The 27868-nt window shown below is 45.5% G+C and overlaps 1 protein-coding gene across 2 annotated transcripts; it reads left to right on the top strand.

Annotated features, from left to right (window-relative positions):
- Positions 1–436: 436 nt before the first annotated feature.
- On the top strand, positions 437–27119 carry GNL2 (G protein nucleolar 2; the record flags this gene model as incomplete). 2 transcript variants are annotated; one of them, XM_079724099.1, is made up of 16 exons in its annotated part: positions 437–500; positions 2195–2279; positions 3272–3366; positions 5898–6037; positions 9020–9204; positions 12429–12495; positions 13612–13770; positions 14980–15093; positions 18576–18704; positions 19429–19533; positions 20320–20478; positions 20687–20800; positions 24235–24695; positions 25273–25355; positions 25936–26021; positions 26931–27119. In XM_079724099.1, 16 exons carry the CDS (start codon positions 437–439, stop codon positions 27081–27083), a joined length of 2199 nt encoding a protein of 732 aa, XP_079580225.1. In that variant the 3' UTR covers positions 27084–27119. The 2 variants fall into 2 exon arrangements, with proteins under 2 accessions (XP_079580225.1, XP_079580224.1); XM_079724098.1 differs by having other exon boundaries at positions 25273–25385.
- Positions 27120–27868: the final 749 nt, after the last annotated feature.

Below are 27868 nucleotides of genomic sequence, written 5' to 3'. Positions count from 1 at the left end.
TCGCCCACTTTTGGAAGGGCTTAGAGGACAAATTCAGAAGATAATTAAACTTAACCTTCTGTCATTGGCCTGGGAAGAGGCATCTACATTTAAGGGTGGACCCAACTAGGAGTTCTAGGCCGGGCAACCAGGGTAACTGGGCGGTTGCTACGGAGGGCAGCTTGGTGGTTGCTAGGGAGAGAGAGGGGCGGGGCTCGACGCAGGGAGACGCCTAAGAGGCCAGGGCGGGGGCGGAGCCTGGAGTGCGGCGGCGCGCGCCTCGCGTTCGCAGGAAGTCGCTCAGGGGAAGGAAGGGATGCGAGCGGAAGTGACGTAGTCCCGCGCACGCGGTCCGGCGTGGTTCGGACGGGTTGTTTCAGCCCGGCTTGGGAAGTTACGAGATCTCTTTCCCCACGTAGGCCGGACCCAACGCTCCGGTCCCCGTCCCATCGGCAAGATGGTGAAGCCCAAGTACAAAGGACGGAGCACCATCAACCCCTCTAAAGCCAGCACAAATCCTGGTACGGGCGGCGGGGCTCGCGGAGGGTGGGGCTTGGAGGAAGCTTGGAGGGAGGGACACCGGGTGGCCTTGCTTGGAGTGACCTCAAGCAGAGTGGTCTTTGGGGATGAGAAGGGAGAAGATGATTACTTGTTTATAGGCCCTGAGGAGGGCTCAGTCTTGCACGCCTGTCAAGGCTAGATGCCAGGCACCAGCTCTAAAGCCGGGAAAGTGAACACTCAGGCCTGGCAGCCTTGGGGCATCTCCAGCTGTGAGGTGCAGAGACTGGGAAGCTCTGAGTTGGAAGGGACACTTAAATTTGACCTCTTCTTGGGTCCCTGTGTGTGTCAGGTGTTGAAGCCCCTCCCCCAATCTAGTTCAGTCTTGTATGAGTCCAGCTCTCCAGCTCAAGGAATTACTAGAAGTACTATAAATTAGATAAAGTCAGACTAAAAGTGATGTAGGCTGACCCAGCTGACTCTTTACACTTGGCCACACTTGCCTACCACCTTAGCTTTGACCGTTTAAATGAGAAAGGGCTAGTAGATTTGGAATCATCCCATGATGATTTGGATTTCAAATCTTGGAATCATCCCATCCGGTAAAGTGCATAGAAAATGCTACAGATAAGTATGATTGTTTCAGTAAAGATGTTTTTGAAGATGTGTATGAGTTTTGTTGAGGTTCCACCACAGAATGAACAAGATAGCCTTTGGGGGAGTCCCTTCCATTTGGGTTTAGTTAATAAAACATATTAAAATATGGCCTAAAGTTTTTTATTTTAATTCATGTTGAATGTTTTACCTGGACCGCTGATAAATTATTCAGTTTGTGTAGACTGGGATCTGACAGCGTTAAACCTGAAGAGGCCCTTAGAGATCATGATGTTATAGGTGAAGAGACTGAGCCAAAATAGGGGAAGTGGCTTGTCACAGCTGCCACACGTAGTGAGCAGTAGAGCCACCAGTCCTGTGATTTCTGCCTGTTTTCTATTGTATGACTTCAAGACAGATGACTTAAAGGCATCCCCAAATGAGAAGCTAAGCCGGTATTACTGTGCTAATTTGTCCTTCTTTTTCTCTCTGAGATGTAAGGCAAGAATTACTACCTATTTTGCTGTTGATAAAACTAAGGTCAAACATTAGGAAATTAAGAAACTGGTACATTAGGAACACTTATGTGTCAGAATCGTAGTCTTCGTGCTGCTTTGCCTGTAGCAGGCACTCAGTATTTGTTAAACTGAGACCCAGAGGTAGGTGTCTTAGTGGTTAAGAGCACAGATGGTGATCTGATGCTTTTGTTCAAATTCTGGCTCTTGTACAAAAAATCTTTGTACAAGATGCTTGCCTACGGAGCCTCAGTGTCTTAACCTGCAGAATGGGGATAATGCATCCCTCTTGGTAGGATTGTTGTATGGATTACATGAGACGATGCCTATAATGTGGATAGCACAGTGCCATAATCAGTGCTCAGAAATATTACCTACTGTCATTTTCAAACACAGTCCTACGGAGGGTTCCAGATTAGGTCAACTTTGTCATACCGTGTAGCTTCCAGGAATGATTTTGTTGGAGCAACACGTGGAGAAAGTGGAGATTTTGCAGTGAGGTGGCAGCTTGCCTGCTTTGAGTGAACTAGTTGGTGTGTTTGAAGCAATGGCTATACTTAGACTTGTTGGCTATCCAATAGTGTTCAGTCCACTTCTGTGTTTCCTAGATCGAGTTCAGGGAGCAGGAGGCCAAAACATGAGGGACCGGGCCACAATCCGACGCCTGAACATGTACAGGCAGAAGGAGCGCAGGTGAGCGTGGGCGCTGGTGTCCTCTCCCCTTCCCTTCCTGCCCTTGACTTATAGCTGACACCTGTTAAGCCTTTGATATTCCCACCCCCACTTTCCCCAGATAGGAGTAGTGTATTTTCAAATACCGTTTTATATGATAAACTGAATTTTGGGTTAAAGACATGCATAGTAGGAGGTGAAATAGTGATTGTGTCACTGGACTGTACAACAGCCTTGTTCCTCACAGCCTCGGCGTACACAAATGGCATGTTAAATCTCAAGGTACGTAGCTGTCAGATAGAAATCTGCTTTTCTTTAACAAAGCGTGTAGGATGGTGTCATGAAAGCGGCCAGAAAACTTGTTTTTTTAATGACATACTTTAGATCACAACATTGTGGCACTTGGAAACTCATCATAACTCAGATCTGCTGAGGCAGCCTCTACCACAGGGGCTTGCTGAGTGTGGCATTTTGCGACCTGGTCTTATTTTGTCTTATTCAATTTGTTTGGTCTTATTCAATTTGTTTGGTAATTGGATTCTTCATCCGTTCTAAAAGATGTGTCTAAAACACAAATGTCAATGAACTTAATCTGCCTTAGTCACCTACTCTGCAGTTTGTTTTAGAATTTCGAGTTCCAGCATAAATCACCCTCTACTTAAAATTCATTTAAACCAGCCTTCAAATAATTATCCAAAAAAGACTCAAGTATGCAGTTTTCTTTTTTAAAGCAAACAAACAGTAAGCAGATTTTTAAACATGGTCATTAGTCGTTATTCGTCGAGCAAAAATCATTACGTGCTCTGTTGCAAGAGGTTAAGTGGCTTTGAGGCAATCTGTTTTGAATGTAGAAGTACTTTTTGTTTACCAAAATTTGTATTTCATGATCACGTAAAACTGGAAGGAGAAAAAAAAAAAAGAGGTCCTTTTGATGGAAAACGTATTCTGTAAACCCAGCTTTGCTGTAGCCTTTCTTCTGTTGTCAACCCAAATCTGTTATTTCCTCAATTCAGGAACAGCCGTGGTAAAGTGATTAAGCCTCTGCAGTATCAGTCAACGGTGGCTTCTGGCACAGTGGCAAGAGTGGAGCCGAACATTAAGTGGTTTGGTGAGTGTGGTCCTCTGCTACTTTTACCCTAGAAAATGTGCGCTGTATGGAAAAGGGTAGAATGTTCAGTTATCTAAAAGGCAGGTATCTGGGGGCTTCCCTGGTGGCGCAGTGGCTAAGAATCTGCCTGCCAGTGCAGGGGACACAGGTTCGGTTCCTGGTCCGGGAAGATCCCGCATGCCATGGAGCAACTAAGCTCGTGCGCCACAACTACTGAAGCCCTCATGCCACAACTACTGAAGCCCACGCGCCTTAGAGCCTGTGCTCCGCAACAGGAGAAGCCACCGCAATGGGAAGCTGGCACACTCTAGGGAAGAGTCGCCCCCGCTCACTGCAACTAGAGAAAGCCCGCGCACAGCAACAAAGACCCAACGCAGCCAAAAATAAATAAATAAATAAATAAATAAATAAAAATGAGAGGCAGGTATCTGGGGTGAGGGGAACTGCCAAGGACAGCATGAGAAAGGGATGAGATAAAAGTCCCCACCGTGGGAAAAGTGCAGAGAAAAGTCGTGGCGGTGGCTTCCATAAATGACTTCTTTTTGAAAAGAGCCCCTCATTGTTCACCCTGAGTGAACCTCTTAGACAGATGAGATCATCCTTAATGACTAGCATTCATTAGAACGCTCCTCTCCTAATTTCCAGTCACCTGGAGAGGTGACTTTGAGGGGTGCCTTGCAGGCGTGTTTGTGCCTTTAGCCTAAAGTTCCTCTGAAACACTTTTTCTTAGTGGGGTTGTATCTGGACTGAGTGACAATGAAAGGGCCTCTCGTTGGTCCTTCCCAGGAATGAATAGTGTATCTCCAGAGGCCTTGGGGAAGCAGGATTTCTTTCTTTGGAAACTCCACCTTCATCTCTGTTGGGGCTTTCAGCCTTTCCCTCAGCCACTGCCAGCCGTGTGGGCACATCAGATGGTCAGACCGCATTCTTTGCCTGCTGTTTGACCTCTCTTCTGGGGGACAGATGGCACCTACCTTTGCACATCTCGAACGTCTCTTGGTGGGATTGGTACCCCCTAGGAAACTGCAGCACAGAAAAGTGTCCGAGAGAACTCCTTCAAGAGGCCTTTAGCATGGTGGCAAGGTCTGGTGACACTAGATCCAGACCTCCTGGGTTTGAGGCCTAGTTCTGCCATATCTGGGACCATGGTCAGGTTCTTAAGTTTGCTCATCAATTTCTCCATCTGTAAAATGCAGATAAAAACAGCACCTATTTCATAGGACTGTTGTGGTAATTAAATGAATAAATACTCTTATGTAAAGTGCCGAGAATAGTGTCCAGCAAGTAGTACAATAGAAGCTTTAACCGCTGTCATTGTCACCATCCCCGCCAGCGTGGTCGTCTTCACCTGGAGTTTGGCATTTGTGCTGCAATGCGCTGTTTAGTGAATATGATCTCTCACTTCCAAGGTGTTCTCCAAGCAGTGTTATATAGTTTCATTTTGTTCCCTTGCAGGGCTTTGTTGATTTTTTTAAAAAATAAATTTATTTATTTATTTACTTTATTTTTGGCTGCATTGGGTCCCCATTGCTGCACGTGGGCTTTAGTTATGGTGAGCAGGGGCCACTCTTTGTTGCGGTGCGCAGGCCTCTCATTGCAGTGGCTTCTCTTGTTGAGGATCACGGGCTCTAGGTGCGTGGGCTCCAGTAGTTGTGGCGTGCGGGCTCCGTAGTTGTGGTGCAAGGCTCTAGAGCGCAGTGTCAGTAGTTGTGGTGCACAGGCCTAGTTACTCTGTGGCATGTGGGACCCTCCCAGACCAGGGATCGAACCCGTGTCCCCTTCATTGGCAGGTGGATTCTTAACCACTGTGCCACCAGGGAAGCCCTGTTGATTAATTTAATAGCGCCTTCAAACCCTTATAACCCTAAAAACCAGAGCTATGACTCTTAGGTGCTGTGCTTCGGGATTCTCTTGAGTATGCTAACTGATCAGCTGTGATTGGTTCCAAATTTCTTTGCCAGATCTAGCAGGAAGTAGGACATTTGTCAAATCTCAGTTCCATTCAGTGATGTTTATTTTTCAGTTTCATCCAGTCAGGAAATTGGACTTGGAAAACTATTGAAACCCTTTGTGTGTCTGGGTTGGTGGATTAGTTCTTAGTGTATGATTGCAGGAGAGGCAGTTTTTTTGTTTTTTGGTTTCTGTTATTTTCCTTCTTTTAAGTTTGAAAATGGCTACGTGGGATGGATGTGTCAGGTGTTTGGGTGAGTGAGGGCAATTTAAAATCTTACCTTTGTAGCACAGGGAGATCAGCTCGGTGCTTTGTGACCACCTAGAGGGGTGGGATAGGGAGGGTGGGAGGGAGGGAGATGCAAGAGGGAGGGGATATGGGAACATATGTATATGTATAACTGATTCACTTTGTTATGAAGCAGAAACACACCATTGTAAAGCAATTATACTCCAATAAAGATGTTAAAAAATAAAAATAAAAATAAATAAAATCTTACCTTTCACTGTGTCCCTGGGAAGATGGAGGCAGAAGATGTAAGGAGCTATTTATTAAACAGCAATATTCTTTTGTGAAACAGGAAATACACGTGTGATTAAGCAGTCATCGCTACAAAAATTTCAAGAGGAGATGGACACAGTCTTGAAGGATCCATACAAAGTTGTCATGAAGCAAAGCAAGTTACCCATGTCTCTTCTCCATGATCGAATCCGGCCTCATGTAAGATGGAGGGTGTCCCCGGCAAACCACACAGATCCCTCCCTACCATACTTTGCTCTTGTTTTTCCATAGAGAATAGTACCTGAAGCAGTACTGATAAGCTTTCTGAGACTTCTCCTTTCACCTTTGTTAGGAGTCTCACCTTTAGCATGAACCGAATTCTGTCGGAGAAGTTCAGTGGCATAGTAGTGGACCAGAGCACAGGCTTGGGAGTCAGGCCTGAATTTTAGTCTTTGCTCTGTCCTTGCTGCAGCCTTAGTTAGGGTTCTCTATGAGCTTTCACTTCCCTGACTGGTAAGTCAAGGTGACCCCCTCCTCGGGTGACTGGATGCAGATGAAACATCCAGTAAGGCTCTTGGCACATAGCGAGCACTTAGGCCACCACTTACTTAGACCTAAATAGATCAGGGCTGTTATCAATACTATTTTAAAATGTTTTTGGTAAGCAAACTTGTTTAAGTGGTAGTTCCATCAAACTTTGGGGAAACATAGAAGTAGGATTGGGTTGGTAGGAGGGAGACCTTTGGTGTTGAGCACTTCCAGCTTCTGAGAGTTCCTTAGAGAGTCTTTTCAGCTGAAGGAAAGGGTGCCAGTCAGATTGGTTGTTAATCATTGAAGTTAGAAGTGCAGTAAAGACTGAATCTGGCTGGATTGGAATTAGTTTCACACGGAACCAAAGAAATGGCCTGATGCCTGCCTGCACATTTTTACTTGCTTTGAATAGTAATTCCCACAAATGTATATAAGTACAGCACAGAGCTTCAGTTCCAGCATGAGGAGGGGGAGAAGACACTGACATGCATACATGGATTAAACAGTTCAAAGAAAAGTGTTTACTTGCAAAGTAAAACCCAAGGCCTGGCTATTGCCTCAGGTTTTGTCAATTATGCTTTGTTTTATGACAGACTAGAAGAATGGCACCTATTAGTGGAGTGACTGTTTTCTTTCAGGGAAACACTTGAGTGTAATTCATGAACCACAGACAAGTGGCTCATTTCCTTTGTTCTCTCTGTCCTCCCTAAAGCCATCTTTTAACCAACTATTGAATCCTGTTTATGAGAAGAACAGAGAAGTTCTATTATGGATTTATTGCTTTGTTCCCTATGGCAGTTGTTCAGTGCTTCTAAAATTCAGTGCTTAAATGTCTGATGCATAGAATGAAGGGCCCACAGCTGCAGCAGTTTGTATTTTGGTGCAGGCAGGTACTCAGAGTAACTGATGAGTTTTCTGCTCTGGCCTTGAAAAACCTTACCTGTTTTATTTTTAGAGCAATAGCTCCTACTTGTTATGAAATCCGATTCTGAGATTTGCTGCACAGTGGAGTCAAATCAGATATGCTTTTAACTTTTGCACATTTACCTGTATGTGCATTACAATTACTGTGTTTCTGTAGCAGTACTACAGTGGAAGTACTGTAACTTACATTGTCTCTGTATTTTAGTGTATAGACATATTACTGCCTTGTACTTACTAAGGTACAGGTTTATAGACACAGATCCAGGTATATTGTACGTTACAGGCTGAGAGATTTTCAAGGATAATTTTGATCATAATTTTCCCAGTGACATTAGAACCTAGTTCTCATGTAAAACATGACTGTTCTGTTCGGGGATGTTCCCTTGTTGGAGCATAGTGAGTAAACTAAACTAAGAGATGAGTTAGAGACTCTGATAATAGCTTAAGGATCTTTAGGAGTTGGAGAGGTGTCTGTTAAGTTCAGAAGCCACTGGGTTGTTCTGTCTTCCACGTTTCGTAGCTGGTGCTTACAGAGGAGCCTGTACTGGGGGGCAGAGGGTGTTTGTTTTTTTTTGAGGATATTCTCTGCCGGCTGTTAACATACTGTTATGTGATAGATCCTAACTCAGAGTTTGACTTTCATCCTGCTTCAAAAATTCCTCTGCCCGTAACTCCTTTACAGGCACATCAAGTTCTAGTTAGGATCAGGTTCCTTTTATCACATCTAAACTATTATTTTGGACTTTTGCTAGATGTTTTTCATCTGAAGACTTTGCATGTGCATTTAATAAAAACGTTACCTAAATTAAGAAAAATGTTATCTGAAACTAAAATGCATCTTACAAAACAAGCAATTCCTTTTAGCCATGAAAGAAATTAACTTCCAAGAAAAAGTTGGCATTTACAGTTGGTTTTTTTTTATTTTTATAAATTTATTCATTTTATTGTTATTATTTTTTTGGTTGCATTGGGTCTTCGTTGCTGTGCACGGGCTTTTCTCTGGTTGAGGCGAGTGGGGGCTACTCTTCATTGTGGTGCGCGGGCTTCTCATTGCGGTGGCTTCTCTTGTTGTGGAGCACGGGCAACTAGGTGAGCCACTAGTTGTGGCTCGAGGGCTCTAGAGTGCAGGCTCAGTAGTTGTGGCGCACGGGCTTAGTTGCTCCGCAGCCTGTGGGATCTTCCCAGACCAGGGCTTGAACCCGCGTCCCCTGCATCGGCAGGCGGATTCTTAACCACTGCGCCACAAGGGAAGCCCTACAGTTGGGTTAAAAAAATAAAAATAAAAATAAAAACAAATTTGAGCATGATCGTCCTTGACAAAAATCTGTGAATTTGGCAAATTTTATGCACTTGTTTGAAAGCTAAAAAAAAAAAAAAAAAGTCAGAAAAAAGAAGTTAATTTTCAGCGTTGTAGCCGTAATTACATTTGACTAAAGTATATGATAAATGAAATAAAGCAGAGTTTTTGGCAAGTCTTACACACAGCTATTCATATTTGCTTTGATTATTTGTATTTTGTATTTCTCCAGGAAAGCTTACAGAGCTTTCAGAAGAGGAGAACAAGTGCGTTTGCTATTTAAATAAGGATTTCTGATTTGAAGTCAGGCTGCATCCATGTTGTAGATTTTGGTATGGGTTGAGCTTTGCAAAAATGAAAGCAGAAAGCCTTTCCCAGATAGGTTTTGAACTTTTCGCTTTTTCTCAGTGCTTTGCTTATTGTTACCTATAATTCTCCTTTTTCTTTAGAACTCAAAGGTGCACATCCTTGATACTGAAAGCTTTGAAACTACATTTGGCCCTAAAGCACAGAGGAAGCGACCAAATTTATTTGCAAGTGATATGCAGTCACTTATAGAAAATGCAGAAATGTCCACTGAGAGCTATGACCAGGGGAAGGATCGTGACTTGGTAGCTGAAGACACTGGTGTGAGGTACAGTTATAAAGTTCATGCACATCTCCTCATTTGCTCTTCTGCAATGGACATCTTCTTTACAGTTATTTACCTGCAAGAAGCTCGGTGATTTATCGCATAGATGGAGATCTTCCCTTAGACTAGAAAAATTAGTGAAACTGGTTGGGGCCAGACTGAAGATAATTTAAGGCGCCTTGTTTACTATTGGTCTCTTAATTCCCCCCCCAAATAAAAATAAATAACACTTTCTTCATAATAATAACAGTATATTCTATCATAGACAAATTTTTAAAATATAGTTAAATTGGAAATACAACAAAAAGAAAATAAGCACTCATAATTCCACTACTTATGTTAAGCATTGTTGATATTTTGGTGAATATTACCAGGGTTTCCTCTGGACCACTGGGGGTGGGGGGAGTTCATTGATGGCCTTTGAGGTTTCTGTGATCCTCTGAAGATAATATGGAAAATTTATGTACATGCATAAAAGAAGTGGAGTTTTGTTGTTTTTAGAGAGGGGGAGGAGAAGAAGGATCCATAACTTTCATCATACTTTCATAGGGTTTCATACCCAAAAGAAAGTCAAGGATCAGTTAAGGATATATATGTATATATATACATTATTCTGGATGTTTTTATTTATAAATATAATACTTTAAGACTGTATTTTAACTTGCTTTTATTTTAATATATTTTTCTAAATTATTAAGAATATATTTCCATGTCAGTTCTTAGTCAACAGCGATATAATGTTTCATGTCAGAGTAGGTTTTTGTTGTGGCCAATCCCATGATTAGACATTTATGCTGTTCAAAGTTTTCCCCTATGGTAAACAACTCTAGGGTAAAACATCAGTGTAACTAATTCTTTCTCATTCTTAATTGTTCCCCAAGGATAAATTCTTAGGGGAAATGACGTCGAAGAATATGCAGTTTTTTGACAGGCAGCTGCCTTATTACCCTCCAGAAAGGGTTTACCAGTTTAATTCTCCTGGTTCTCCCTCACATGTTCCTGAGGTGCCCTAGTGGAGAGGTGCTGTCCCCTGCCTGCAGTGCCACTGCCTTGGTGCTGTCCTCAGTCCATCGCTAGCCCTGGGCTTCCTAGAGGTAAAGTCAAGCCGCTCGAGGCCAAGCAAAAAGAGGCAGCGAGTTCATTTATTCTTAGAACTATTTGGACTTGTATGCTTCTGCTGATTTGAATTTTTTCCACCTCCAAAGGGTACAGTCGGCAGTGGGGGAGAAACAAAACTATTCTTGTTCCAGGGACATTGGGTAGATGTCTCTGAGGCTAGTAAATAAGCAGATTCTCAATCTTATCAAGAAAGTTTCACTCTACGTGGGAGCTGTGGAGTGTGGATTATGGTTCAGATTCCTTTTCATAATTCTCTGTGACAGACTGCCTAATTATAGTTGCTTTTTTTAAAAATTAAATTTATTGTGGTAAAATATACATAACAAAATTTACCATTTTAATCTTTTAAAATTTTTATTTATTTATTTTTGGCTGTGTTGGGTCTTCGTTGCTGCGCGCAGGCTTTCTGTAGTTGCGGCAAGCGGGAGCTACTCTTCATTGCAGTGCGTGGGCTTCTCATTGTAGTGGCTTCTCTTGTTGCAGAGCATGGGGTCTAGGTGTGTGGGCTTCAGTAGTTGTGGCACACGGGCTCAGTGGTTGTGGCTTACAGGCTCAGTCATTGTGGCTCACGGGCTTAGTTGCTCTGTGGCATATGGGATCTTCCCAGACCAGGACTCGAACCCATGTCCCCCTGCATTGGCAGGTGGATTGTTAACCACTGCGCCACCAGGGAAGTCCCATTTTAATCATTTTTAAGCATCCAATTTAGTGGCATTAAGTACCTTCACATGGCTATGCAACCATTACCACTATCCACCTCTAGAATTTTTTCACATTATCCCAAACTGAAACTCTGTACCCATCCAGCACTAATTCCCCATTCCCCCCTCTCAGCCCCTGGCAACCACCGTTCTGTTCTCTGTCTCTTATGAGTTTGACTTCTCTCTTGAATAGTACTTCACGTAAGTGCACTTGGATGGTATTTGTCCTTTTGTGTCTGGCTTATTTCATTAGCATAATGTCTTCAAGGTCATCCATGTTGTATCGTGTGTCAGTGCTTTATTTGTTTGTATTGCTGAACAGTATTCCATTATGTATACATGACATTTATTTTTATTCATTCATCTGTCGATGGGCATTTGGATATAGTCATTTTTTAAATTAAGTCAATTTTTGGTCCATCTACAACTAGTTGGGTTTTTTTGTTTTAATTTTTATTGAAGTATAGTTGCTTTACAATGTTGTATTAGTTTCTGCTGTACAACAAAGTGAATCAGTTATACATATACATATATCTACTCTTTTAGATTTCCATCCCATTTAGGTCACCACAGAGCACTGAGTAGAGTTCCCTGTGCTGTACAGTAGGTTCTCATTAGTTATCTGTTTTATACATAGTAGTGTATACGTGTCAGTCGCAATCTCCCAATTCATCCTACCCCCTTTCCCCCCTTGGTAACCATAAGTTTGTTTTCTACATCTGTAACTCTATTTCTGCTTTGCAAATAAGTTCATCTGTACCATTTTTCTAGATTCCACATATAAATGATATTATACGATATTTGTCTTTCTCTTTCTGACTTACTTCTGTATGACAATCTCTAGGTCCATCCACATCTCTGCAGATGGTACTATTTCATTCCTTTTTATGGTTGAGTAATATTCCATTCTATATGTGTACCACATCTTCTTTATCCATTCCTCTGTCAATGAACGTTTTAGGTTGCTTCCACGTCCTGGCTATTGTAAATAGTGCTGCAGTGAACATCGGGGTGCACGCATCCTTTCGAATTATGGTTTTCTCTGGATATATACCTAGGAGTGGGATGGCTGGGTCATATGGTAATTCTATTTTTAGTTTTTTAAGGGACCTCCGTACTGTTCTGCTTAGTGGCTGTACTAATCTACATTCCCACCAACAGTGTAGGAGGCTTCTCTTTTCTCCACACCCTCTCCAGCATTTATTGTTTATAGATTTTTTGATGATAGCCATTCTGACCAGAGTGAAGTGATACCTCATTATAGTTTTGATTTGCATTTCTCTAATAATTAGTGATGTTGGTACTAGTTTTGATACCGCTTTCCGTTGGCACATGGTTTTTTCCCTAAAACATCCTTTTAATCTTTATAGTGCTTCATTTGCTCACTTTGGGTCTTTTCTTATTTAGAAATGAAGCCCAAGAAGAGATATATAAAAAGGGACAGTCTAAAAGAATATGGGGTGAACTCTACAAGGTAAGACTTTAAATTCTGTCTCACTGAGTGGTTCCTTTGGCTTTCATGATCTTATATGAGAAAACTGACTTGGATCTGTTGAAGCTCTGTCAATACAAATTCCACCTCCAGGATGGATATGTCCGTGCATGTACTACCATTGTTCTAGATAACTGCATTTTTTAATTACTCATATAATAGTAACAACCACATTGCATAGATTCACATATTCTCTGCTAATATTTCTTTTGATTACCTGCTAAAATGATATTCCTGTTGAGATTTATTATACATGGTTAGAGCTGCATGAGAATTTTTGAGTTACTTAGTCCAGCCCTCTCATTTTACAGATGAGAATTCAAGTCTAGAAAGCTTGAATGCCTTCCCCAGCTTACCCAGGTAGTTAGTGCAAGAGGCTTTGTGTCTCCTGAGTCCTGGTCTAGTTCTCTTCAGCTGGCTGAGTTTTAGGTCCACACTCAAGTAATATTCTCGGTGACGAAGACTTTCAAGCATAGTCACCTCATCAAATAGTAACATATAGGAAACTAGTACCATGAAATTTTTTAGTTTTTTTGTAAAATACTCAGAATCTGTAACATGGAAACTTAGAGGTCTAAGAAGTAAATGAGGGACTACCCTGGTGGTGCAGTGGATAGGACTCTGCACTCCCAGTGCAGGGGGCCTGGGTTCGATCCCTGGTCAGGGAACTAGATCCCACATGCATGCTGCAACTAAGAGTTCGCATGCCACAACTAAGGAGCCTGCTACAACCTAGGAGCCCTCGAGCTGCAGCTAAGACCCAGTGCAACCAAATAAATAAATAAATAAAATACTTTTTTTAAAAAGAAGTAAATGGTTCTGCTCACTAATGCATAGCAGTTGTGAAATAGACGGGTTTCACCCAAGCTAGTTCTATTTGGAATTCAACAAGTTTCAGATACCCACAGGATGAAAACAATTTTTTGAGTACTGATCCCTGGGCTTTGAGATTGGCTACCACCTGCTCTCCTCATAAGACAGTTGAGAGGTTATCTCTATTGTTGCTTTATTTTTCCCAGGTTCCCTTAAATGTCTTCTCTCTTTCATTTTGCCCTTGTACTCCTGTAGCAAGTCACTTTTGCCTCTTTGAATTTGCAGGTGATAGATTCATCAGATGTTGTAGTCCAAGTTCTTGATGCTAGAGATCCAATGGGTACCCGTTCCCCTCACATTGAGACTTACTTGAAAAAGGAGAAACCCTGGAAACACCTCATTTTTGTTCTTAACAAATGTGACCTTGTTCCAACCTGGGCAACGGTAAGTACAGTTGCTAATGCAAAACAGGTGACCAAGGCCACACGGCCTATGCAGGCTCTGAGTTACCCATGAATAAGTCAGTGTCGTGGTCTCTAGGATTTGGGGCAGCAGTTAAGGTGTTGCACTGTTGAGGGTGTAGTCGTTCAAGTGTCCTCATGGAAAACAAAACTAAAATGGGCTTCATTGATGATGGGCCGTTACCTTTTTTTTTTTTCTAATTCATTTATTTCTGGTTGTGTTGGGTCTTTGTTGCTGCGCGCAGGCTTTCTCTAGTTGTGGCGAGCAGGGGCTACTCTTCGTTGCGGTGCACAGGCTTCTCATCACAGTGGCTTCTCTTTCGCAGAGCACGGGCTCTAGGCGTGCGGGCTTCAGTAGTAGTGGCTCGCGGGCTCTAGAGCGCAGGCTCAGTAATTGTGGCACACGGGCTTAGTTGGTCTGAGGCATGTGCGATCTTCCCGGACCAGGGCTCAAACCCATGTCCCCTGCATTGGCAGGCGGATTCTTACCCACTGCACCACCAGGGAAGTCCTGGGCAGTTACCTTTGACCCTTGATTGTTGGCAGTGGGACAGCTGCAGTGCCCATAGGATGAATGGTGTGCACCCTTCAGAAGGGGCGGCTGCTGAGGCCCCAGGTCTGTTTCACATTATGTTACATTAGTTGCATTTAGTAGCAATGAAGTCATTTTTGGAATATTGTTTTGTGTTTATAAGACAAAAGACAGGCTTCCCTGGTGGTGCAGTGGTTAAGAATATGCCTGCCGATGCAGGGGACACAGGTTCGAGCCCTGGTCTGGGAAGATCCCACGTGCCGCGGAGCAGCTACGCCCGTGTGCCACAACTACTGAGCCCGCATGCCACGAATACTGAAGCCCATGGGCCTAGAGCCCGTGCTCTGTGACAAGAGAAGCCACCATGATGAGAAGCCTGCACACCGCAACGAAGAGTAGCCCCCACTCACCACAACTAGAGAAAGCCTGCGTGCAGCAACGAAGACCCAACACAGCCAAAAATAAATAAATTAAAAAAAGAAAAAAAAGACAAAGCATCAGCTGTCATACTTGAAAAAAATATTTCAAAGAATTACAGCTAACATTTTCCTTAGACAACCGTGTATTTGAAGTACCATCCTGTTATTCAAGCTCTGGTTCTTCCTATGTTGTAAATAAACAGCTCACAGTTTACCAGCTTCTTTTCTTTTCTCCCTTTAGAAACGATGGGTTGCCATCCTCTCCCAAGATTACCCGACACTTGCTTTCCACGCAAGTCTTACTAACCCCTTTGGCAAAGGAGCATTTATTCAGCTTCTGCGGCAGTTTGGAAAGGTATTGCGACCTGACCTGTCCCCCCTGGAGTTGGACAGCTGTGGGTTTGTGTGAGAATTTCTCTTCCCAGGGTGTGTCAGAGAGTTACCAGCCTCACCTTCCACATCTTCTCGGTAGTGAGGACAGTGTGTTCTGGAGATGTGAACACTCACAGAGCCTCAGGGATTCTGAAATACTCTCTGGCTCAGCCTGTACCCCCATCCCTGACAAACGTTGCTTCCGTTTCTGCCATGTCCCTGGCACCGGATGGTCCACCCTCTGCTCAGTGATGACGACGGGCCCCCTCCCCACACTATATCCCCACTCTGGGCTCCCGGGCTGTGCATTTCTCTTCCCTCTGCCTGGAAGGCACCCTGCCGAACTCCAGCCTCAGATCCCTGGTCAGATGCTAGTTCCTCAGAGAGGCCCTGACAGCACATGTTCTCGAAGCTTCATGTTCTGTACCTGCAACTTTGAATTTGTGTGTTCATTTAATCTTACCTGGCTTCTAACAAAGGACATCTGTCCTCTGTCCCACCCTTCCCCATTTCCCAGAAGGAACTCGTCCAACTCATAGCTGTTACTTCTGGTATTTTTTTCCATATTTTCTATATATGCTTATGAATCTATTCATCTCACACCCCCCTCCGTTTTACGTATTTGTTAAGTTCCTGCTATGGAAAATGAGGGTTAGGTGTCTTACCCCCGTCCTCCCTCTCCACTCCCTCTGTCCTTGTACGACATTTGGCTAAACTGTTACTCATTTATTGTTTAGGTTATTATGACTGGAGTGTCAGTCCTTGCTGGTCCACAGTGCTATGATTGTAATTCCTTTCTAGTAGGACCTTCTGCTTTATCTGGTGTTAATTAGCTCCGTTCTATTTGTCACTGACATATCACCAAACCCTCTGGTAGCGTGGGAACTTTCAGAGTGTCTGGCACCTCCCTTCCAGGTGGACTGGCTGCTCCCCAGGCTGCTGCTGGGTCTTCCTGGGATTTCCTTTCCCCGTCCTCTGAATGGGGGATTCCCATGGCTGTTCGCTGTGTTGTCCTTGTTCACTGGATCCCTTTTCTTTCTTGGTTTACTCCTTCCTTTTGATGGAACCTGTTTTCCAAAAGCTTTCTGAAAAGGAGTGCTTAGAAGGAACATTTTTTGAGACCTTGCATTCTGTAAATTTCTTCATACTACCGTCACACCGTTTCTTCTTAGAATGTTGAAGGCACCACATTGCATTGTTTTCTGGCTTCCAATGTTGCCATTGAGAAATCTGAGACCGTTCTGACTCCTAATCCTTTGTGGCTGAGATCTTTTTGAAAAAAGTTCCTGTTTTACAATGTCCCAATGATGTGCTTTAAGGTGGGTCTTTTATTGTTCAGTGAGCCTAGGCATGGACAGGACTTTTAGTCTGTTATTTGTCCTATACTGTTTTTTGGAAACCACCCCACGCCACGCCCCCCATTCATCTCTGTTCTTGTTCAGGAATTTGGTTTTATCTCCGGTTTAATTCTTGAATTTCCATTCCTTTTTTTCTGGCCTCGCCTCACGGCTTGTGGGATCTTAGTTCCCTTACCAGGGATCGAACCCATGCCCCCTGCAGTGGAAGCGCAGAGTCCTAACCAGTGGACCACCAGGGAATTCCCAATTCTTGAATTTTCTTTTCTTTCCTTTGTTTCAGTACGTTTATGACATTTTACCCTGTTATCTGGGAAGTTTCCTTGACTTGATCATTTAGCTGTTCTATCACAGAATTTATTTTGCCTCTCACTTTTAATTTGTAATTTCTGGAAGCTCTTGTGTATGAATCGCCCTGCTCCCTTTTACAGCCTGTTGTTGTTTCACGGATGCACTGGCTTCTCTGTCTCTGAGAACAATGATAGTGGTATTTGGAAATTTTCCTACATTGACACTGTTTCCTCCAAGTTGCTGTTTTTCTGTCTTTTCTACTAGAGTCACACTTCAGATGTCTGGTTATTCTTGGTTCTCCACTCATTTAAGAGTGAGCCACCAAAAAAAGGCTATAGAGACTTTATGCAGGGGGTGGGCTTGTTGAATGAGAGATTTCACTGTAGGTGACTGGGCAGAAACCCAGTATTTTGTTGGGGGACACTCTAGATGTCAGTGTCTGTAGGGTGGGTTTTTTGTTTGTTTTTTGTTTTGGCCACACTGCACGGCATGTGGGATCTTAGTTCCCCAACCAGGGATCGAGCCCGTGTACCCTGCAGTGGAAGCACAGTGTCCCAACCACTGGACCACCAGGGAAGTCCCATCTGTAGGTCTTTACTCCTGGGCCTGTGAGTTTCCCTAGAAAGGAGTCTTCCTGTCTCCAGCTTGGGTGTATATAGACCTGGCTGCCAGGGTTCTGGGAACTCAGTGGGAGTAGGAGGCTGGGGTTGTACTATTCAATATTTAGACTTTCAACTAATCACTCAGGGAACACTTGCTTTCAGTTACTGTTATCTCTAAATCTAGGGTCCCTTTCAGGTCTGAAAATTAAAGATATTTGCAGACATGCAGGGTTTCAAAAGAGTCATTATCTCTCCTAAGGCTCTGGGGTAGAGAAGTTGGGCACCCATGCCAGGTGAGGGAGGGGATGGAGAGGTGTGGCTATTTCTACAGACGGTCCACTGGTCAGTGTTCTGGATTTCAGTCACACCCTTAGAGGGGTCTGTACTGCTGATTCCCAAGGTCTTTCGTGATTCATTGGCAGTATATTTGCTGCATTTTTAGTTTTTCTACCTTTGCAGCCATGTTGCTTTCATATTTTGTAGTGGGCCAAGTTAGATACTACTTTTTAACTGCTAGTCTTCTGTTAACATCACACATTAGTTTGTTCTGTCTCATCTCCAGCGCACGCTTTGGTTTTATATGTTTGGCTCTGTGGGTGTGTGTGTGTGAATGCCCACGACTGTGGTTCCGGTGGAGTTTGTGGAGGGAGTGAGGTGGGCAGGGATGTGCAGTCCACCGTCTCTAGTCAGAAGTCCCCATCCGTTTGTAGACTCTTCCTGAGCTCTGCCTCTGAGACTTTCACCCAGTGATCTAGCTTTTGAAGCTGCCTTTCTTTTCTTTTGTTGTTTACTTTTAGCAGTGAAAATGCAAAATATGTAGTGCAGAGAAGAAGAGGGATGGGTCATGGGATTGCCGGTTGCTGCATCTGCTAAGGTTCTCTTCCCTGAAGACGCTTTATCAGTGGATGGTGTTCTTCTAAACTGATGACTAACAAGCTATTTCTTCCTTTGTTTCTCAGCCTACGTACTTTTAACCTTAAAACATTCAAGAATAATTTCACATGAGTGACCGAGGAGCTGACTCACCTCTGATTTATTAATGAGTATGTAAATGCAGCCCACTCAGACTATGCAGGTGGTGCGTGTCTGGGTTTTAAATCAAGTCGTAGCAATAGTTTTGTACAGTATTCTTTATGGTAGCAAAGTAACACAACCTGTTTGTCCCATGGGATGTTCACTCTGCGTGTATGTGGTGTGTATTCTTTTTTTTTGAACAGTTGCACACTGACAAGAAACAGATCAGCGTGGGGTTCATTGGCTATCCAAATGTTGGCAAGAGCTCTGTCATAAACACGCTGCGCTCCAAGAAGGTTTGCAATGTGGCCCCCATTGCAGGTGAAACAAAGGTATGTCTGGCTCGAGGGGGTCTTATTTGCTTTGACTTACTTTATTTCCATGGAGGGTGATAATTCAGGACATGGAGATGTCTGTCTGCTTCTCTTGGATGAAGATCGCCATTGGGAGTTTAGTCTCCATATAATAAATAGTTGGCAACGTCCTGGGGCTGTTTCTGCCCTTTTTGATAAGACTAAGAGTACTTTGTGTGCCACTGCCTGGCTTTGGCGTGGTTTGGTATGTGCTGTTTGAGTCTGTTTTCAATTGTCACTCCAACCTTTTGCTTTGATAAACAAAATTAACCCAAGAATATTTGGTGCCTTGGTTAAGAAAGAAAATTCAGTTTTAGGGTAGATTCTGTTGGTTGGGGGTCCTACCCTGGAACACAGGGTATTTGGGGAGCACTGTGGTTCTGCTGAAAGGAACAGGGGCCAAGCATTATTAAGCTTCCAGGAGTACTTTTAAAAATCAGAAAAAGCTTTACTGGACGTTATTGCACAATACTAGATGGAGATCCTGCCTCTGCATTATTTTTAGACCCTTAGCTGTTGGAAACTATAGTTTATGCCTCGTGGAAGTGCCTCATGCACGGCCCAAAGAGAGGAGGGGCTTTGGAGCTTTATTACCCAGCAGGCTGCTCCTCTCTGACCCCTACCCCCCTCTCTAGTTTCTTGAGCATCAGGGGTTTGTGAAATCGCCTTCAGGGATTGACCTGGGGAAGTCTCTGCTTTTTAGGTCTGGCAGTATATTACCTTGATGCGCCGGATATTCCTTATCGACTGTCCCGGTGTGGTTTACCCCTCTGAGGACTCAGAGACGGACATTGTGCTGAAAGGAGTCGTGAGTATTTTGGTCCCGAGAGGCTCTTTGTTTGCCTTTTGGGGCCAGCACTCTGTGGGGAACTCTGGATACCTTTGCTTTTTACTCATTCAGCAGACAGTTTGGGGTCAGCCTGTCTGACCAAACTTGAGGAACATGACACTGAACAGGGCAGTCTCTCCATTCCACTTAAGCCTGTTTGAGGAGTTAGTGGAACCGTGGGCATATCTGGTCAATGTCATCCCACAAAAGAGTTTGTCATTTACACACGGGCTCCAAAGGGAAGCAGGGCCTGTTTATGTTTAGAGCTAATTCATCTTCATGGGTTTATGGGTTGAGTCATTTTGGAACTCGGTCATTTCCTCACTTGTTTCTGAAGACGACCGAGAGCTCTAAATGGTCCCACTTAACCTTAACCAGTGCTTCTGGCTCTACATCCTGGGCGGTTCCTCCCCTTCTTTCTTAAACTATTCCCTTCTCTTTGTGTCCTGGGATGGGTGGACTTTTAACCATTTCTGCAAGTCAGTAGCATGAAGGGTTCCAGTTTAAACTACGTGCGGAAGTCACACTGTCAGTTTGTGGTGAGCCGAGGTTAGAGCTGAGTTCTGGGCTCCGCGGCTGCGGTCGGCTGTCCGTGGCACTCCTCTCAGCCAACTGCATCTCGCCACCTCCAGGCCAAGCTCCTGCCAGGCCCCGCTTGCTTTGAGACATTGAAATCTGTTTTCAGATAGGGTTACAGAGAACACTGGGGACTTCACTCCTTCCATAATCAGGTCTGTAAGCAAGAGCTTTCCTATGAACATTTAGGTTCAAGTTGAAAAAATTAAGACTCCTGAAGACCACATTGGTGCTGTACTTGAACGAGCAAAGCCAGAATACATCAGCAAGACATACAAAATTGATTCTTGGGAGAACGCTGAGGACTTTCTTGAGAAGCTAGCTTTCCGGACAGGGAAGCTATTGAAGGTAAGCCAGGATTTGTGAGAATTCAGACTGGGACGTGCTGCAGGCGTGTGCGTGTGTGGTGTGGACCTTTTTTATATGCATGTGTGAGCAGTATGAAGTGCGGAACTCGGCAGGTAGATGGTGCCAGCTGGGACCGCCGCCGTGCTTCCACACCAGGAGGTGGTTTTGTTGTTTGAATTTAATTGGGCCTCTTCCTGCGACATTTCAGGGTGGAGAGCCTGACCTGCGGACTGTGGGGAAGATGGTCCTCAATGACTGGCAGAGGGGCCGGATTCCTTTCTTCGTGAAGCCGCCCAACGCAGAGCCCCCTGTAGCCCCCCAGGTAAGAAAAGGGTGCACCCCTCTCTTGGGAAGCTTGGTTACTGACCTGGGTGTGGTGTGTCTTTGGACCACCATCTTCTTCCTTTAGGCTAGAACTTTCAGCTGCAGCGTCTCCCATCCCAGGGTGCCACTGCTGTGACCTGGTGGGGGGGTGACCAGGAAGTAGATGTATGATAGAAGCCTGAGTGTAAATGCCAGTTTTCAGGGCCTTGAAAAAGGAGGGCTCATTAAATATGAGTGCTCTTGTGGTTTTTGTGCCTTCTCTTCTGCTTGAAGAACAGGCATTTCCAAGATTCTTTTCTTTCATGGACATTACGCCCAACCATGTGCCAGGAACTGGGAGCATAGGAATAATGAACATGGTCCTTGCCCTCAAGAAGCTCGTGGTCAGGTGGGAAAGGAGAGTGGTACAGTGGATGCTCAGGGAAAGTCTTAGGTTTGGGACCTCTGGGCTAGATTGAAGAGCTTCCCTTACTGTTCCATGTCCCTCCCCCGGCAGTGGACTGCTCAGGGCTCCAACTTTGGCACTTCGCCTTTCTATTTCTAGGGTCTTTTTCGGAGCTCAGCCAAGTCTCTTGAAGAAGTGGCTTTAAGTTCTGCTTCCATGCTAATCTTTTGGGTCCATATTTCTCTGGTTTTCTCTCACCGGGCTCCATTCCCAGAGTTTCCATTGTCAGCTATAAATTTCCAGTTGAATATTTTCTCCAGCATTTCAAAATCAACATATCTGAAACTGATGTTACTCAACCTTTTCCCTTCTCCCCACTAAAACCACCAAATAACCAGTACTGCAGGACGAGGCCCTGCCCTCCTGCACGTATACACACTCACATACACACGCACGCATACACGTGCCAGTGGAGGAGTATTTGGTGTTTTCTGATACCAAATAGCTTTCATTTTTCCATACCCGTTATGCAAGCCTCTGCCACCAACTGGGTGTCCAGTAACTGCCAGAGTTCGTGCAGACTCCACAGGTTAAGGGCTGAGTCCCACAAGACTACCCCAACTTCAGATGCCAGCTGCAGATGGGGTTCTCAGGCTACCCACACTTCTGCCCAGCTGGCTACAAATTCAGAGGTTCTCAGGTTTGATAATTTGCTGAAAGGACTCACGGAACTCAGGAAAGTGGTTTGCTTATGACTACCGGTTTATTACAAAAGATACAAGTCAGGAACAGCCAAATGGAAGAGGTGCATAGGGCAAAGTATGGGGTAGAGGGTGGTGTGGAGTTTCCATGCCCTCTCCAGGCTGGCCACCCTCCCAGCACGTCAATGTGTTCACCAACCCAGAAGCTCCCCAGAGCCCGTCCGTCCTTAAGGGTTTGTATGCAAGGTGTGTAAGTTCAGCCTTCATTACGTAGGCACGGTTGACTAGATCATCAACCACTGGTAATTGAACTCAATCTCCAGCCCTCTCAGCAATTGCTTGGGCTCTCCGGTGACCAGCCCCCAGTCTGAAGCTAGGTCCCACCACAGTCATCTCATTAGCATAACTTTGGGGGAGAGGGGATTATTACAAATAACAAAAGCAAGACACCTCTGTCTTAACCCAGGAGATTCCAAGGGTTTTAGGAGCTCTTGTGCCAGGAACTGGGGGTCGAGGACCAAATGCGCACTTTTATTGTCCTACAGAGAGACACGTAGTAAACAGATACGGATGTAACGCGTGTAACGTACTGATTGCTGTGAGGGAGGCTAAAGCGGGGTTAGGGGTTTGTGGGAGACAGGGCAGTGCCTCGTACGTGGCGTGGTCAAGGACGGCCTCTGAGGAAGTGGCCTTTGAGGGGGGGGCCCTAGTGATGGGAGGGAGGAGCTCCGCAGGTGTCACGAGAGGCGAGCGTTGCAGGCCTGGGGAGCAGCACCCGCAGCGCACCCGAGGCGGAGCGAGCCTGGTGTGTCGTGGCTCCGGGAGGACGTCGCGGGCGGGCCACGTGGCCGTGGCCTCTGACCCAAAGAGGCCGCCCCTGCTCCGTGTGGCCCTGTGTGGGAACGGCGGGCTTCCTCTAACTCCTCCACGTCTAGTCGTTAACTTGAGATAGTCAGTGTCCGTCGTCCCCCGCCCCCGCTCCGTGACCCTCCTCCTTTCCTCTTTTTGGTGGTGGCAGTGACCCCCTTGAGAATCCGAAGGCTAAAAACCACCTTACCAGGAAAATGTACGGAAACGTACCTGCGAATTTTGATGCAGTTTTTGATGCAGATTCCTGATGCAGTTAAGGCTTCGCGCAGCCACCTTTGCCTTTGGAAAATCCCTTGAGTTCTGCGAGCCTCAGTTGTGAGTGCACAGTGGCGTCAGCTGCGTGAGGGCTCGCGCTGCCAGCCCGCGCTCCCTCCGCCCCTTCCCCGGAACAGGCCGCCTCCGGGCTCGTTCTGAACTCCTAGGAGGTTCCCTCCTCTTTCCTCACACCTTCCTTCCTTCGAGGTGCCTCCTCAGTGCCTCTCCTCTGCCCTCACGCTTTCTAAACTAGTGCTGCGATCGCCCTCAGCATTCAGCTGGGCCTTCATTCTTCTGTTATGGTGTGTGCTCATTTGGAATTACCCTTTTTTTTCTTCTTTTTTTTTTGGCCGTGCTGTGTGTGGGATCTTCGTTCTATGACCAGGGATTGAACCCGGGCTCCCTGCATTGGGAGCACGGAGTCTTAACCACTGGACGGCCAGGGAAGTCCCAAGGTGTGTGCTCATTTGGGATGTGCTTTCTCAGCAACCCCCATTCCTTGCAGTCCCCAGGAACAGTGTAGGGAACCTCCCCTGTCTACATTGTAGAGCTGACTGGTTTTGATGGCTAAATACTCAGGGTTGGCACATCCTTTGGGACCGTAGCTGTATTCCTCTGATCCTTCCATGCTGGGTTCAGGGTTTAATGCACATTGACTTAAAATAGATTAACAGTACGACTCAGATGTGCATGTTTTCGTGTTTTCGATACTTGCCCTTAGTCCTGAGAAGAGGACTGCCTCATTTGAGAGCAAGGTATGTAAGTTCAGAAATTCAGCAGGGAACTCTGCTCAGTATTCTGTAATAACCTAAATGAGGAAAGAACTGAAAAAGAATAGATACAGGGCTTCCCTGGTGGCGCAGTGGTTGACAGTCCGCCTGCCGATGCAGGGCACACGGGTTCGTGCCCCGGTCCGGGATGATCCCGCATGCCGCGGAGCGGCTGGGCCCGTGAGCCGTGGCCGATGAGCCTGCGCGTCCGGAGCCTGTGCTCCGCAACGGGAGAGGCCACGCTGGTGAGAGGCCCGTGTACCACACACACACAAAAAAAAGAATAGATACATATGCATGTATAACTGAATCACTGTGCTGTACACTTGAAACTAACACAACATTGTCAATCAACTATACTCCAATATAACATAAAATTAAAAAAAGAAACTCAGTTTTCATTTTCTGATTCCATTTCTCTCCCCACCCCACCCCTTTTTGGCCTGACTAGCTTCCATCCTCCTCATCTTTGGAAGTTGCCACAGAAACAGCCCAGAACAACCCAGAAGAGGAAGTCACAGAAACTGTAGGTGAGGAGTCGGAATCCATCATTGAGAAGGAAAAAGAGGAGCCCGGTCACGGTGGCACCGATTCAGAAATGCAGCAGATTCTGGCGCGGGTCCGGCAGAACTTTGGCAAAATCAACGTCGTGCCTCAGTTTTCTGGGGATGACCTCGTTCCTCTGGAGATGTCTGATATTGATGAAGAGCTGGAGAGCCTTTCCGCGGAGAGGGAGGAGGAGGAGGAAGAACGGGAACACCAAGGAGACGAAGAGGAAGAGTCTTATGCAGAGTCCCACGAAGAACATGCGGGAAACAACACCAAGGCCATTATTCAAGCCCTGGATGAAAAGATTGCTAAGTACCAGAGGTTTTTAAACAAAGCCAAAGCTAAGAAGTTTTCAGCAGTCAGGTAGCGTCCTCATCTTCTCACGAATTGTAGTTTGCTCATTCCTTTCCCAGAAACTTGCCATGAGGATTGGAGCAGTGTTTTTGTAGAGCTGGGGAGGGTATTGCCGTTTTTTAAAGGTGATCTGGGGCTTCCCTGGTGGCGCAGTGGTTGAGAGTCCGCCTGCCGACGCAGGGGACACAGGTTCGTGCCCAGTCTAGGAGGATCCCACATGCCACGGAGCGGCTGGGCCCGTGAGCCATGGCCACTGAGCCTGCGCGTCCGGAGCCTGTGCTCCACACCGGGAGAGGCCACAACAGTGAGAGGCCTGCGTACCGCAAAAAAAAAAAAAAAAAAAAAGTGATCTGTACGCTTTTCAAATTCAACTACCTGAAGTACGAGAAGCTTAGTATTGATAGTTCTGTCTCTTACAAATGCGCAGGAGCCGCCAATACAATGTTGCTTCTACGGACGGTGTTAACCACGGGAAGGGGAGCGGGGTTTCGTTAATCTGCAAGCTTGTCGCGGTCCCCGCGTCAGCGCCTGTGTGGGCAGGGGTGGGGTGTGGGACGGCTCCATGGCTCTACTCTTCCCCTTTCAGAATATCCAAGGGACTGAGTAAAGTGGTTTTTGCAAAATCCGAAGAACAGAGAAGAACAGCTGAAGAAGACATAGAAGATACAGGTACAGTTAAATTATTAAAATCATGTAGATGTGATTTGCATCTTTAGAACGTTGGGGAATCTAAGTTTAATCTCCAAAGTATCTCTTGTACTGTCATCCACACAGATATTTATCATATCTGGCAGGTAACCCTGGTTCCACTTACCATTTATCACACAAATTGGCTTTTCTTCTTTTTATTCTGCACATGTCTTGGGGTTAAATGGGTGATTTGGGAAAATTCCTCTAAAAAGAGTACATTATGAACATTGTAATCTAAGGGTGGGTCCAAAGACAAAGTTTTTTCTGCGGGGAGGATGGTTCATGTATTTATTCTTCATGTGGTTGGACTACTAGCTCCATACATTGGGTGTGTTTTCAAGACAAACGCAAACCCCGCCAAGGCCACTCGGCGCCCCCGGTTCTAGCAGCCTCCAGCCTCGTCCTGCTTTACTCTTCTCTGCTCACCACACTCCCTTCACACCGGCCTCTGCCTTCCTTCTCCAGCACATCAAGCTCATTCCCACCTTAGGATTCAGACACATTTTGAATAAAAAATTCCTGTTTCTTTCCTCTGTGTCTGCTTGCGTTTCGTTTCCAGCACCTACCAAAACGGGAAAGAAGAGGAAGGCACAGAGGGAGGAGGAGCAGCCAAACAAAACTCGCAGGACGCTTACGTCCAAGGAAGTATGTGCTTTGGTCTGAAACGTCACCCAGGTGTAGAAAGGGGAAGTCCATTTCTTAAGACTCACTCTTTCAGAAACTAATGGTCTAGAGTTGAAATCAAGAAACCCCAGTCCTAGGGCTTCCCTGGTGGCACGGTAGTTGAGAGTCCGTCTGCCGACGCAGTGCACGTGGGTTCGTGCCCCGGTCCAGGAAGATCCCACATGCCGCGGAGCGGCTGGGCCCGTGAGCCATGGCCGCTGAGCTTGCGCGTCCGGAGCCTGTGCTCCACAGTGGGAGAGACCACAACAGTGGGAGGCCCGCGTACCGCAAAAAAAAAAAAAAAAAGAAACCCCAGTCCTAAGTGACCTAGTTGAGGTCAGTGAAACAGGATCAAGGAGTGGGCTGCTGCATGAAGGTCCTTGAGTTTATGTCTTGTTTTAGGAATTCCTGATGACTATCCTCAAACACGTGGACTACTGTTTGGAAGAGTCCGCTGGGTTTATGTGTCCTCAGGGAAGTGACACGTGAGGAGCAGAGCTGTGCAGGCAGACAGATCGCCGCCTCCTGTGAAGTTCAGCTCTGTAACTGGGCCCTCCAGAGCTGGAGGGGGCCCTCTTCGGAGGTGGAGAGCTTGTTACCAGAGTGATCAGCCTTAGACCAGAGGACCACTTGTCAGGAGCTCAGGAGAAAAGATTCAAGCGTTGGATGAGGGTTGGACCAAATGACACTCTGTAACTTGGAGTGGTCACAAGTCACAATGGAAGTTCAGACTTGGGTCTGTGAGGTGAACTCTCCCTTGTTGGCGCTGCTTCTGGTAGTTGTGGGAGCAGCGTGGGAATAGAACACAGAGAAACAGAGGGGCCTGTTTTATGACTTTCAGTGTTTGATTGGTTTTTTTCCCTCTTTGTGTGTGTGCGCCATTTTTTACAGCGGAGGCGAGAAGCACGGCAGCAACGATCCAGAAAAGTCGGTGTACGCTACTATGAAACACACAACGTGAAAAATAGGAACAGGAACAAAAAGAAGATCAGTGACTCAGAGGGGCAGAAAAACAGACACAAGAACTTGAAACATAAGCAGTAATGTTTTAAAAGTTGTTTATTAAATTCTACAAAAATATGCAGTTAGAAACTCTGTTCGTTTTCTTCATGCCCAGTTGGCATTTCGAAGGCCATGGATGCATCTGTTCTGAGATTTGACAGTTGAAACCATTCACCAGTGCTAGTGAAAATAAAGATAAGCCCCTCACCCCCAAGGATCTCAGTGATGGGGTCCACTGGAACTTCTGACGCTTGAATTAGCCCTGTGAGTTCCTCAAGCATATGGAGATATCTGACAGAAACAGGCCTGAGGTGTAGAAAATGTGGAGTGTGGTATTTCTTTTGTACTGGCAATGAGCAATTTAGAACAGAAGCTCTTTGGAATAGTACTGTAAAAAGAAGAAAATTTTAGGGATGTCATGTGCAGAGCCTAGGCTTTAAAATACGAAGAAAAAGCCACAGCAACTTGTGTTGTCCGTCATTGAGTCTGCAAGGGGAACCTAACAGGACATGAGTGCCGTACTGTCAAGGAGTCATGGGACTAGCACATCTCAGTGACCACAGTTCTTTCCCATGAAAATGACAGAGCACAGACAGGCCATTTTAGTGGAATCTTGGGATTAATTCCTCAGGACACCTGGATGAGGGTAAAAGCTGTGACTTCAAATTTGAGATTAAAGTGTAGAGGGCTTGTTTGACTCAGTGGAACACAGCTCTTCTTGTTGGACTGCTGTTCATCCAGTGAGCCTGGAAGCCCTAGCCAGGACAGGTATCCGACCTGAGCCCCTTTCCAAGAGAACACTGAGCACTTGAGGCCTTCTGACCGAG

This window comes from Hyperoodon ampullatus, assembly GCF_949752795.1.
Source record: "Hyperoodon ampullatus genome assembly, chromosome: 2".
In the NCBI taxonomy this organism is placed as follows: domain Eukaryota; kingdom Metazoa; phylum Chordata; class Mammalia; order Artiodactyla; family Ziphiidae; genus Hyperoodon; species Hyperoodon ampullatus.
The sequence above is the reverse complement of the archived record's forward strand: the minus strand, read 5'-3'. Positions and strand labels throughout refer to the sequence as shown.